This window comes from Megascapheus bottae, chromosome 16, assembly GCF_031878675.1.
Source record: "Megascapheus bottae isolate mThoBot1 chromosome 16, mThoBot2.hap1, whole genome shotgun sequence".
In the NCBI taxonomy this organism is placed as follows: domain Eukaryota; kingdom Metazoa; phylum Chordata; class Mammalia; order Rodentia; family Geomyidae; genus Megascapheus; species Megascapheus bottae.
In genome coordinates, this window is record NC_143524.1 from 33,573,365 (window position 1) to 33,587,495 (window position 14,131).

General features: G+C 38.7%; 1 protein-coding gene across 23 annotated transcripts in view; it reads left to right on the plus strand.

The window, feature by feature from the left end:
• Sox6 (SRY-box transcription factor 6) overlaps positions 1-13,589 on the plus strand; it is a 559,138-nt gene extending 545,549 nt beyond the window's left edge. For 16 of the 23 annotated variants that reach the window (XM_090348077.1, XM_090348078.1, XM_090348079.1 and 13 more), the window contains 3 exons: positions 1,811-2,044; positions 5,375-5,591; positions 12,606-13,589. In XM_090348077.1, coding sequence (XP_090204203.1) covers positions 1,811-2,044; positions 5,375-5,591; positions 12,606-12,909 — 755 coding nt within the window. In that variant the 3' untranslated portion in view covers positions 12,910-13,589. Of the gene's footprint in view, positions 1-1,810; positions 2,045-5,374; positions 5,592-6,596; positions 6,702-8,129; positions 8,230-12,605 lie in introns of those variants that run through there. The other 7 variants (XM_090348076.1, XM_090348082.1, XM_090348094.1 and 4 more) reach the window with 3 other exon arrangements.
• Positions 13,590-14,131: the final 542 nt, after the last annotated feature.

A 14,131-nucleotide genomic window follows, 5' to 3' on the forward strand; every position in this document is an offset into this window, starting at 1 on the left:
CTGTTTAGAAGAAGCATTTCACAATATTAGCTAATTCCATCCTTTTATCCTGTCTTCTTTGTTGTTGTACATGATGATCGTATTTTCCAAATAATAGCACCCTTTAATGCTTTAATTTATTACTGGCTTTGACACATACAAGTCACATAAGCAAGGTATCTGGAAATAGGAAAGAAATGCCAAAGATTGATTAGGTAGTGTGGTTCCTGTATAACTACACTGAACTGAACAGACATACATTTTCTAGATAAACAGAAATGTTGGTATGAATGTTTATTTTGCTTTAAACTTGTCAGTAAGCTTTCCAGTTTATACAGCTGATGGCTGAGGCCCTTGCTCCAACCACTTCACATTTCACCGTAGAATTTCTCAATCTATAAGCTGTTATTCAGTATATTCCATGAGGCAAAGCACACTAGTGTGCTATACTAGTGAGATATATGAAAACAAGCAGAGGCTTCCTTTTTCCCTCCCCTCCTTCTTTCCTTTTTCCCTCTATTCCCTGTTCCCCCTTCCTTCTTTCCTTCCTTCCATGCAGGTACCAGACACTTCACAGATCCAAAGAATACAACAGGGAATGAGGCTCATCTCCTGACATATCTTCATAGAGCTTTCAGTTAACTGTGTCACTAAAATCAGCCTTTCGGAAAGTGTAAAATACAAAGATTTACACAGAAGTTGATAGATGGGGGAAAATTCCTTAAGCAACAGAAAAATGCATCAAAACACTTGAAATAAATACTTCTTAGTCTAATACTTTTGCATAGACACTGAAAACCAAGTAACATTTATTGAACACATGTTTATTATCTATTATGTAGAGATTCTTGGGTACACAAGTGTGGGAGTAACAGTCTCTAATCTCATATTCCTGGAGATGAAGTAGAAGGATCAGAGGGAGTCAATAAGGAAAATAATAAACATTTTGGGTGCCCCGAGCCTGAAGACAGGAATGAGTGTATGTTGTCTGGAGAATCTCATTGCAAATACTATTCTTCTGGCTCAAACACCCTTCCCATCTGTCTTTTTTCCTTTCATCCACTCACCCGCTGGTTCCTGTCCACCTTTCCAGACTCATGTGGGCCATCCTATCTCATGGGAGGCATCGGTGACCACTCTGTCCCGTACTCCCCTGGCACTCTGCTAACTTTACCACTGCAACATTTACCACAAACCTTTTGTTTGAATTGTCTGCTTCCTTTCCAAACTGTGAGTGCCTTGAAAATAGGAATTGCTTGATTTCACCTTCCAACACTTTATTCAGCTTGTGAAGCCTAGCTCATAGTCATTGCTTAGTTATTGTTTTTTATTTAATTACCCCATTCATGAGGCACCAACATTTGAAAAGGAATTGAAGGAAAAATCAGACTTAAGCATCAAGCAATTGGAAAAAGGTCTCCTGGGCCTTGAGAAGATCATAGGCCAACACAGAAAAATGTGAAAAAGAATGTCATTTGGGGAAAAGTATAGAATTTTTTGCAAATGTTACAAAAATGGACTATTAAGGGCCTGCTTTCAGAGAAATAAATCATAATAGTGCCATAAAATAACATCAACCATCATTTGTCATTAAATGATATTATTACAGTTAATGATTACCATTAATGGAGTAGGTATATAAAACACACTAAATTAATTGAAGGCTTTGTGAGAATGACATCTAGAGTAAGCATCTGAAACTACCTTTTGCTTCCATGTGGCTGCATAGAACAGAAGAGAAGGGAAGTAGTGGAGCCAGGCAGCAAGCTGTTACATTAGCCATGTAATAATGCTTTGCACCCATCTTGTTCTTCCTGCCCTAACACTACAGGAAGTAAAGCAATGAATGGCTCTGCAGCTAAACTACAGCAGTATTATTGTTGGCCAACAGGAGGTGCCACTGTGGCTGAAGCACGAGTCTACAGGGATGCTCGAGGGCGAGCCAGCAGCGAGCCACACATCAAGCGACCAATGAATGCATTCATGGTTTGGGCAAAGGATGAGAGGAGGAAAATCCTTCAAGCCTTCCCTGACATGCACAACTCCAACATTAGTAAAATCCTAGGTAAGTGCAGTGGCACTGCTAGTGCTAGTGCTAGTGCTAGTGCTAGTGCACTCGCACTCTCCCTCCCACCCTCCCCACCCCTCCACAAGAGTGGAAAGCAGGGACTTAATTGGGCTTCAACTGTAGTTGGCAGGAATCAAGTGAAATGTAGCCAGTTGCCACAAGAGCCTTTTGTTACCATCTTGCCTATTCCCCCCACCAGGCATTTAGGTTTATGAGTTACTGCATATACAGGGCAGGTGGCTAAAACTTTCTTTTAAGGACAAAACTATTGGCAAGGATAGCTGAACTTCTTTAAAGTACTCATAGTAATATGTTAATATTGTGACTTTAGCAACTCCTGAGAGGACATTGCTAAGCTAACTAGGAATCCTGAGGACAAGATTTATCTCGCACTCAGGCTTTTAAAATTTATAAGTTGCTATGCAATCTTGGAAACACTCAGAGACTTTAATTTTCTGTTCCAGCATTGTTGGTTTCACATGTTCCTCTGTAAGAATTTATGAAAGATGAGGGGTGAAACCCAAAATGGTGTGAAATTCATGAAGTGCAGAACAATGCCTCTAATGATAACTTTAAAAGTTGCAAAGTAAAGCTACATTTACTTTAATAAGAGATGACGAGTTGAAATTTCATAGCAGTGAGTTGAACACACCAGACCACAGGGCAGGGGCCCACTTTGTGGTAAATTGCCAGCGATTCTCCTGTTTCTCAGGATTAAACTCAAGCCTTGTTCTATTAGTGTAAAGCTTGCCTAGCAGAGATTATATAGTTTGGAATTATTGTGCACAACATATTGAACATATTTTATTCAACATGCAGCATTACAGTCAACATGTTTCCTCTTTAAAAAGGAAAAACACAGAAGGCACTGTTCTGTTTAAGCTGTCACGATGTGGCAAAATTGCAGAGAGAGCAGTTTCAGGAGCTGAAAAACATTAGAGATTTAAACTGTGGCTTTAATTTTTTAAATGTTTTGTTCAAAAGCAATAAATATTTAACCTGAGTAAATATCAATGATCTGGACATACACAAATACATGTGTTTTGTCACTACATAAATAATTTGACTTGATTCTGAGACAATTTGAGGCATTGACCTCTAAGAAAATTTAAAGCATATATATAGATCAAATAGCAGTGACACATTCAAATACACATTTTTTTCATTTTGACTTTAATTTTATGATAGATGCTAACTATCATGACAATTAAGTGATGTTTTATTTTGAAGATTTGGGAGATGCTATTCTTTTGGATTTAAATATATCCTAAAGCAAAATATCCCTAATGGACAGATTAAAATCTTTTTCAGACTAGGAGTCATTCTCCAAGAAGTCAGCAGTACTGTAGACATATAGTTTGATATCTGACCCTGAGATCTTTTTATTTGTCTCCTGCCATTTTGTTGGTAATTTTAGTAAGCTCTCAGATGGGAATAGACCCTCTGTGTTTCCATTTGGGCAGCCGTGAAGAATCTATATTATTGATATGCATTCTGTGAAAAATGATTTGGAAGATAGCAAGTCCATTCATTAAAGTGTCAACTTTTGTACACAAGCATTTCCAAGAGTGCCAAGAATCCTCAACTGGGGCTTTAAGCTGCTGGGAACTAGCAGCTCACAGAGACTGATCTGCACAGACGATCTGAACAACTCGTGCACAACAATCAGGAAAGAACAGGGATGGATATGCTGTTAAAGCAGACCAGGATATTGCTGGCTACAGAGAATATTTGTACAACTTTTCCATTTATTTAGGTATGAAAAAATCTCCATGGAAGAATAGCTAACATCCAGCCTGCACAGCTGTTACCGCTTTATTCACCAGTAACACACAAAAATGCAACTTGATACATCTAAAGAAACACATCCCTTCTTTGTCAAGTGTTTAGATAATTCTTTATAAACAATATTAGAGATGTGAATACTTTTCCTTCTTCCTGTGTAAATCGTATTAAAATTTTTGTACTTTTCTTGGTACAGATTTGGGTGGACATTTACAGTACTTGAAAATGGTATCTATAATTCTAACTGGATCTTCCTGTTTGAAGTTATAACTTTTCAAGTTTTTTTTTTCAGTTCTGGGGCTTGAATGCAGGGTCTGGGCACTGTCCTTGAGCTTCTTTTGCTCAAGGCTAGCACTCTACCACTGGAGCCACAGCACCACTTCCAGCTTTTTCTGTGTATGTGGTATGGAGGAATCGAACCCAGGGCTTTGTGCATGCTAAGCAAGCACTCTACCAATAGGCCCAACTCCAAGCCACTATAACTTTTTAAGTAGAGTCGAGGGTGGATGTGTGTGTGTGTGTGTGTGTGTGTGTGTGTGTGTGTGTGTACGCTGATACTAGGGTTTGAAATCAGAAACTCAGTCTTATTTAGTTTATTCACCAACAGCTAGTACTCTACTATTTGAGCCAAACTTCCAATCTACTCCAGTGTAGGCTTCTTTTACCCCCACCCCCACTCCAGTCACTCAGAGAATCTCATGGACTTTTCAGCTCCAACTGGATTGGAACTATTATCCTTAGATCTCAGTCATCTGAGTAGCAAGGATTAGAGGGACAAGCTATCGACACCAATGTGAGTTGAGGTTTATAAATGGGGCAAAGCCCATTTTGATATATGGAAGAATATCAACCTGCGCTAACATTTTATCAGAGGTTAGCGTCACCAAGCACATTTTGAGTGTGGGAGATATTTGAATTTGAGTACCAAGAAAGCTTTTCATGTGAATGCTGTCATCCTCAGAAGCATGGTAGGGGAAATTTCAGGCTGGTAACCTTTTGAAGAGGAGAGGCAGATGAACTGGAAAGACCTTTGGTGAAGAAAATTATCTCTAAGCAGCAAAGATGTATTTAAAAGACAATCTAGTTAACACAGAAATAGAGCGCTTGCCTACCAGGTACAATGCCCTGGGTTTAATCCTCAGTAAAACACACACACACACACACACACACACACACACACACACACACACCCCTCAATGGTATATGATAATAGGAGCTACACAAAGCAAAGATGAAAAAAGTGGTGTGAGCTCCATCTAGTTGTATTTACCTAAGAATATGTTACCTTGGCCAAGAGTTTGGCCTAGTGGTAGAGTGCTTGCCTAGCATGCACGAAGACCCAGGTTCGATTCCTCAGTACCATTACACATAGCAAAAAGCCGGAAGTGGTGCTGAGGCTCAAGTAGTAGAGTGCTAGCCTTGAGAAAGTCCAAGGACAGTGCTCAGGCCCTGAGCCCAAGCCCAAGACTGGCAAAAAAAAAAAAAAAAAAAAGAATATGTTACCTTGACCACTGAGCACTTAAGGCTATTTTTTATGTCTAGGTTCTCGCTGGAAATCCATGTCCAACCAGGAGAAGCAACCTTATTATGAAGAGCAGGCCCGGCTAAGCAAGATCCACTTAGAGAAGTACCCAAACTATAAATACAAACCCCGACCTAAACGCACCTGCATCGTCGATGGCAAAAAGCTCCGAATCGGAGAGTATAAGCAATTGATGCGGTCTCGACGACAGGAGATGAGGCAGTTTTTCACTGTGGGGTATGTATTTCTGCATGGAGCCACCTGGGCTCTGTATTCCTGAAACTTCAGGATGCCCTGACAGTGTGTCTCGGAGGAAGATTAGGGAAGGGAGGGGGTTGTGACATATTGAGGGCTTGGCTAGGGGAGTTTTTGCTGTGTCACAAGTATGCAGCTTTGCAACATGGCTCCAGCTCACCTCAAAACAAGCCTGCTCCACGTAACTCCCTCCCCACTGACAGCCCCCATCACTGTCTTCCAACTAACCTCAGTGCCTCACTGCCCACACACAGCTTCTGGTAGTTTATTTAGACAGACACATGAGTGAAAAAAATAAAAATGAACTTTAGGAAAATCCCCAGAAGCTTCCTGGCTTCTCTGGGTGGTGCTTCTGACTCTAATCACAATAGTCTGCTTTTGTTGTGGCATCTCCCACAAGATAATTGGCCTTGACATTGGTTAGAAGACCTCATTTTTGGCATAAGATCCAGAACTCCTCTTGCAGTAAATTATTCTGTGGTGGAAGCAACAACAATATGGATTTTCTTGCTTAAATCAGAAACTAGACATGTTTTTGATATCTTCAAGTCTGATTTCATGTCATTTTGTTTAAAATTAGGTAATAGATTTCTGGTATAAATTTCGACTTGGCTGACTGGCTGTCTACATTCAACAGAAGCCCCTCCTAACCACAGTAGTTGGGATAAGTGGGGCGGCTGATGCCTGTAGATTCCAGCACCCTCAGGCCTAGCAATACAGATGGTGGAAACCCTAGGACCATTCTGGAGGTCCTAGCTGGAACAGCTGGAATCAGAAAGGGTAGAGCAAGAGAGAGCAAGAGTGAGAGCCAGAGAAGAGCAAAATGGGGGGTGGGAGGGAAGAGAAGTGGAGAAAGCAGAAAGGAAGCAACATTCACCCTTGACACAAAGAACTGAAGGTTGTGCTAAGCCTGACAATTAGGAAGTGTCACTTAGAGATGGGAAAAGAGAGACCACATGGAATTAAGGAGGTATTTTTTTTCCTTAGGGATTCTCCAAAGGAGATATGCTTGGACAAAGAGCTGATTTCAGAAGCATGTGCTTAAAAGGATAAAAAATAACTTGAAATAATAAATAGAATAAAAATCCAACAAGCCAGTGAAAAGTAGTCTGCGTCCTTAGTCTGCGTAGTATATGAGTGTCTTAAAAAGAAGTGTGAGCTTTTCAGTCTTGACTACTATGAATCAAATACTGATCAGTTCACATGTGAAAATGAAGCCGATAATAATCTCCATCTTGTGTGATGGCAGAGAAGATCTGAGGTGATATTTTCACAAGGGCTTCTTATTGTGCCTAGTACAACACTCTGAAAGGTAAACTTTAGAATTGCCATTTCTAGTTAATATACATTTCTTTTAGCTTTTTATCACATTGGATAACTATTGCATTTCTTTATACTGAAGCAGAACTTTCTAGGGTATAGAGAAACATAAGACATTTGATAATAAGACATATTACTAAATTGCCATCACTTTCCTCTAAGTGTTTGATGTTTTTGAAGGAATGCTTTTAATACTAAAGTACAATGAGCTATAACTAGACTATTCACATGACAAATCTGTTCAGTGGAATGTGCATAGGTAACAAAATGCATGTTGGAGGCTATATGATGAATGTCTTCACTTAATCCCTGATACTGGGTTTATCTCTTGAATTCAGAATTAAAAGTTTAAACTTTGTATCTTTTGAAAATCCAGCCTTTCTTACCGGTCCTGTTACCTGTAAAAAACAAACAGACTTAGGGAGTCTCTTTCACCTTATTATAAACAGCTGTCAGTGGTAACATTTTTGTTTTCTGCTAGTTACTTGAAAATGTGAATTATGATACTAGTTAGTTTAGTTTCCTTTACAAAGGAGTACATTAAAGCAGCTCTGGATCAAAATGTCCCAACACATACTGATGCTTATAAAATATATGACAAAAAGTCGATAAAATCTACCACTTGTGATGTGTCTACACTGTAATCCTCTAGTCTTCTACATAAGATAAAGGAAGGATTTGAAACCTCAAGTCCTTTTCTGAAAGAGGGAAAGCTCCAAAACTCAGATTCCAGTCTCCACCTCTGTCCAGCTCAATAACAAAGAAATGACCTCTCTCACTGTGTTTCCACAAAATACACCTCAGAGCCCCAGTCATGAGCTTAGCTGTGCTATTTGAGGAAGGGCTTTCAGAACTTGCAAAAATGAGGCCTGTGTAATATATGGTGCATAAAATGAGCTCTGAATGTCTCGAGACCGAGGTTCCTGTCCCTGACAGTGGAGAATAGTATGCTAGAGAACTGTAAGTTTAGACCATGGTATGGTCATACAGAAGTAAAGGCAATGATCAGAATGTTCTGGATTTTTTTGTTTGTTTTTGTTTTTTTAAATCCCCAATGCAAAACATTTCCCTCTACTTTGCTTTGGTAATATTTGCTGTACAGAGCCAAGTATTATTTCCAGTTATGGATTTGTATTTTTAAGCAGTTATATTTGATAGATTATTAACACAGCTTCATCTTTGGAAATTGATCTTCATTAGATGTGAAGTTATGACAAGAAGAGCAGAGGAAAAAAAACAAACAAAAATTTCCAACATTACTATTGACTTCTTGCTGGAGTAAGGATAAGATCAATTTTTATGGCTGATTTTGAAAAGACACGCATAACTACCAAGCCAATAAAACAGCATTACTCAACATTTTTGTTCATTTTACTGACTATACTGATGAGTTAAGATTTTTTTTACTTAGCTATTACAAAATGAATTTGTCAATAACATGAGATAGATTTAGCTCTTACCTGGGATTTAAGCCGTTTAATGGGAAAATTAACTATCAGAATTTTATAATAACCCTTACAAAATATTATTAATGTAGAAATTATATTCTGTGGATTGACATAGCTCCAATTGTCCCTTTTTGTGAAGAATTATAGCTAAATGCCCTTTTTGTTTGAAAATATGTTTAGTAACTTGCCTGTAAACGGGTGGAAAGTTATTCAGGTACTCTAAATATTAAATTTGAGGTTATTGTTTAAGCAGTAATAGTAGTAAATTATTAAATATTGAGTATATTCAATATACTCTGCAAAGTGAACTCTACAGATTATTGAAAATACATCAGATTTACAAGATAAGCCATATCATCCCTGCTAAAGTGTTCATATGCTAAGTAATTTATTCAAGGCCACACAGCTAGTGAATGGCAGAATTCACACGCTATGTGAATATGAAACATATGCCTTTTGCTATTTCATATCCCTCTCAATTAGAGACTACAAATTGTTTAGAGCCTATGAAGAAGAGTGGTGACAAGCACCAATTCTAGAGTCACACTGTTCTGGCTCAATTGATGCATTTTCATTGCTGTAGTAGCTAACACATATCAATCTCTACTCCTGTGAACTCTCTACTTGCACCTAGACAACTTACTTAAACTCTCTCTCCCTCTGTTTTCTCATATACAACATGAGAATGACAGTAATGCTAACAAGGAAAATCCATCCTGAATATCAAATAACTTTACACATGAAAAGTGCTTAGAACAATGCCTGGCATATGGTAAGGCCCCAAATTAGAATAAATATTGTTATTGCAGAAAAATGCCATGAGCCAAGAATATATTTCTTACTATCTTAGAAATATTACTTCCCAGTGCTTTATGTTACAAGTGACTTTGCTACTTTGATCTTAATCCTAAAGCAGTTGAATCATACTCCTGAGATGCTTAAAATTACCAGTGTAAGTGGATTGACAGAAATCAGCCACTCTGCTTCTAGTACTGTCCTGTAAAGCACTTGGATTGGAACCTCCACTAATAACATGATAAGACTGTCATTATTTATTTCCATTCCTTCCTACAGTATCAGCACAGTGATGTGTTGTATATAGTCTTGCCGTTAAACCAAACTTGTTGCCAATTTATCCACTGTAAGAATCTGAAGGATTAGCAAAGAATGGGACTTGGCCAGTGAACCATGTGATCCCTTTACAATGGGCAAAGCCACTGTGTGCACCCTAGAACTGTTCTTGTGATTTGAAAACCAAGTGGTGATACTGAGCTCCATCCAGGACACACCTTTATTTGCTCACCTCCGTCGGTTCATACCTCAGCCAGCATCTCCAACTTTTGTTTGGTTGTGCATACTTATGACCTGTAGAGTTCAATACGTTCCTGCTGCTCCTATTGTGAAATGTGCAGTGTTTTGAAACTGATTTGCAAAGGAAGGAAGAAATTCCTTCTAGGAAAGTAGTTCCTAATAGACAAAGTTCAAGCATGCTGGCCCAATTTGCCTTTTATTCATCGATTAGCAGTCAATTGTTAAGAAGTTATTTGAAATTAACTTAGATACCTACCTCCATACTAAATTAATATAGCATGAAGCATTATTTCTGTATACATGAGATTTCCAAAAATTTTGTAGTTCAAAAAGCAGAAACATACACGAATAGATTAGCAAATAACAGTGTGGTCCATACAAAAGAACATAGAGTACACTGAATGTATAATGAAATGTTGATTTTGATCAAGACAAAGTAGAGTTGAGATTTCTATGTAATAGAGCCAACCAACATGGGGCATCCTTGAGAAGTGAACTTGGGTTTGGGAAGGTCAGATTGACAGAAAAAAGATTTTTTTTGCTTCCATAAAATGGAGACCTTTGAGCACGTTGGGAAAGTGTAAGATGTTCAATTAAAAAAAAATTTTTTTAAAGACCAGCTTAGGGATTTTCTTGGCACTAAAGAAAATCTAAGAGGCCAAGTCGAGCAATATTTTGAAAGTCCTAGAAAACTCTAGATTTCTTCAGTTATGTTCACTTAAAATTTTAGACCTTTTTCATGTTGATAACCAAAGATCAATGTAAATGTTAGCTTATGATTTTGCAACCACAGAAGCAGTTCTACTTTAAAAGAATCTCAGCATTATATATCTCACATCCAGCCACTCCAGGTGTCCTTGCAACATTCTGCTCTGGATCCTGGAGGGCAGAGCCCTCTCCACCTCCCATGGGAACTGGTTCCTTTATGGAACATCTCCCAGTGTCAGAAAATGATTTTTACTAAACTAAGACATAATTAGCCTGTCTGCTCCCATAAAAATTGGTCCTAGTCCTCTCCTTTGGTCTCTCCTAGATCTTTTCCTTGCTTATCAGAACAGATTCAAGCCTCTAAAGATGGTTATATTCAGATCCTTTCTCATTGCCCTCCCTTCTAGCTATCTGGTTTTATAATACCTTTTCTGAAATAGACTACCTAGAGGTTTTTTTTCTGTCTCTCCCATTTATCTAGTTTATAAATGAATGAATATTCATTTATTCCATTCATTCAACAGGTGTTTATTCAGTGCCTTCTATCTTCTAAGTTTTGTTTGGATTCTGGAGCTATGTCAGTGAAGATTCCTGTCATTCTAGTCACAAATGTCAAGAAGTCAAACAATAACTGTAAAAATATCCATAAGTACTTTAGAAAAAAATGTAAAGTAAGGAAAGTGGCAAGAAGCGTCAGAGGATGGATACAATGTTAAATAGAGAGGTCAGAGGAAAACCTCACCGAGAAGGTGTGTGTGTAGACCCAAGTAGGTGAGGGTGCAAGCTGTAAGACACCTAGAAGTGAGCAGAGAAAGAAGCAGGCATCAAAATCTTGAGGCAAAACTGTGCCTCACTATTCAAAGAGAAATAAAGAAAACAGAATGACAGGGGCATAGGGAAACCAGTAACAGATGTCAGAGGCATGACAAGCCAAATTGAATGAAAGATTGTGCCATTGTGCAAACTTTCAATTGGACTCTGAATGAAATTGAAAATTATTGAAGTCAGTGCTGTCCTCTGACTTTGGCTGAGAAAGGAATGGCCTATAGGAAGTCTTGCTTTTAGAGGAGATGGCAGCTGGGACCAGGAGTGTGGAAGTGGAGGTGGTAAAAAACACATGAGATCCAGACGTTTTCTTAAGGGTTAACCAACTATATTTTCTGATTGGTTGTACAAATAGAGGATTTAAAAGAAATACAGTTACTAAAGACTACTGTCCTAAGACATTCCTTCATTTGAGAAGTGAAGTAAACATTAGGGGATGATAATGTATGGCTGTGTGAAGAACAGACTTGTGGGAGAATGACCAGTTCCGTTTTGCACCTTTAAGATTTAGATGGTGTTCAGGCATCCAGATACAAATAAGCATTTGCATATGAGTCTGCATTTTAGAAGTGAGGCATTTTCCAGGTTTGAAATCGGGGCCTTCTACTTGCCCAGATTGGTTGGCATTCTGCCACTTGAGCCATACCTCCAGGCCAGCTTTTTGCTGGTTATTTTTGCTGGTGATTAGATGGAATCTTACAGACTTTTCTATCAATGCTGGCTTTGATCTTCTGGATCTTGATTTCCTAAGTAGCTACAATTTTAGTGCTCATCTTTAATGTCATAAAATTGGACAAAGTCACATAGTAGAGGTCCAAGGACCAAGTTCACAGGTGCTTCAGTTCTTAGATGTCAGAAGCCAGGGATAAGAAGCAGCCACCAAGGTAGAAAGAGAGGACTAGAAAAGAGTGTTCAGTACGTTATAGGATATAATGCCCCAGCTAAGAGAAAAGTACCCAACTGTATCAAATGCTGCTCATGGAATAAGTCAAGTAAGAGGCAAACTGAGAACTGACATTTGAACTGAACAGTATGGAGATTGTTGGACTGATCCAAGGCTGTTTCAGTGTAGTGTTAGGAGTTGTTGAAGTGAATTTAAGGAAGATTTAAGAGGAAAGAAATCAGAAAAGATGTACAATAGCTCGAGGGGATGTGAGCCAAGGGAAAAAAGTGTTTTGAAGGGGGCTGTACTATAACTGGCTTGGTGGGAATGGCCCAGAGGAGAGGGGAACTTGATGATATAATGGAAGAGGCAAGAGCTGGAGAGGCTCCTTAGCATGCAATAGTAAATAGGTTCCGTGGAGCAGCAGAAACCAAGTCCAGAGTCATAGAGAAAAAACATATATAGAGATGTTTCCCCTATTTTATTTTTTAATCTATACAGGCAACAGCCTCAGATTCCAATCACCACAGGAACAGGTGTTGTGTATCCTGGTGCTATTACTATGGCAACAACCACACCATCACCTCAGATGACATCTGACTGCTCTAGCACCTCGGCCAGCCCAGAGCCCGGTCTCCCAGTCATCCAGAGTGCATATGCCATGAAGACAGACGGTGGGAGCTTAGCTGGAAATGAAATGATGAATGGAGAGGATGAGATGGAAATGTATGATGACTATGAAGATGATCCCAAATCAGACTATAGCAGTGAAAACGAAGCCCCGGAGGCTGTCAGTGCCAACTGAGGAGTAGTTGTTTGCTGAATTAAAAAAAAAGTACTCTTGACATTTCACCCCCCTCCCCCAACAAAAAAGTTCTTAAAGAGCCCGCATGCATTTGTGGCTCCACAATTACATCAGCAGAATGGTCTTAATTGTTTCGTAAAGTGTGAGACAGATTAAGTTTTCCCTGATTTTTTTCATGAACTTGAGTTTTTTGTCGTTATTGTTATTGTTGTTGTTGTTGTTGTTTTTTAATTTAGGTGAAGACATATTAAATATGAGACACCAGGACTTGAAAACTTATCTCAACCCATAGCTGTCTTACAAGTCTTATATTTTTGTCTTTTTTTTTTCCTTTTTGGATGTTGATAAAGGTTTAAGTTACTGTTTTAGATGGGGTTAAACATTCTCACTCAGGTATGCTGTGCCGGCCTACAGGTTGTGAATGTGTTTTTATTCTGAATTACTTTTGAAAACAACAAGATTTCGTCTTGTGAAACAGGACAAGTCCACGGCGTGTGCAGCTGCATGGAGAGCATACAGAAAAGGCCTCGGAATTCCATTTTGTCCACACGTAGAGTTAAACCTTGAATGTGCCAAACTTTTTTCATAACTTTTGAATCTTAATATTTTCAAAGTCTTAAAGGAGACACTGCAAAGTCTTAGACAATCTTTGGCATCTGAAAATAAAATAGCAAACCATACCTTCTTTTCTTATTAATTTTTTTCCAGAAAATGGTAACGTACTCAGGAATCTGGAGACAAGATGTAAAGAATGCATGAGGTTGCCACAGTGCAATTGTGTTTGCTTCTTTTGTGCCATCAGTGCAGGACGTGGAATGACACACACCAGACACCAGTATGGGGGTCTTCTCGGCCTGAGGCCACCTCTCACTACATCCATTTTTCCCTTTGCCTTGTACCCTGACATTCAAGCTTTGACACATTTTCTCTTAAATAATTTATTCATTCCAGAATGTCAAGGGTCTACTTACTATTTATTTTTTTAAAAATTATTGGTGGCATTAATTTAAGAATTTTTAACCCTCCTTCCCTGAAGAATTTTCAGCCCTTTCCACCTCCTTTTCCTGCTAGATACAAAAGGTGTATGTCCCCAGAACATCTGGAAACATTTCGGAAATAAGGTACTATCAAATACCTGCATCGTTGTTTTGAATGATGAGTGTACGTCTGGCTTGAGGCTGTGTCTTGGAGTGAAGGGGTACAGTCTCACACCTAAACATAG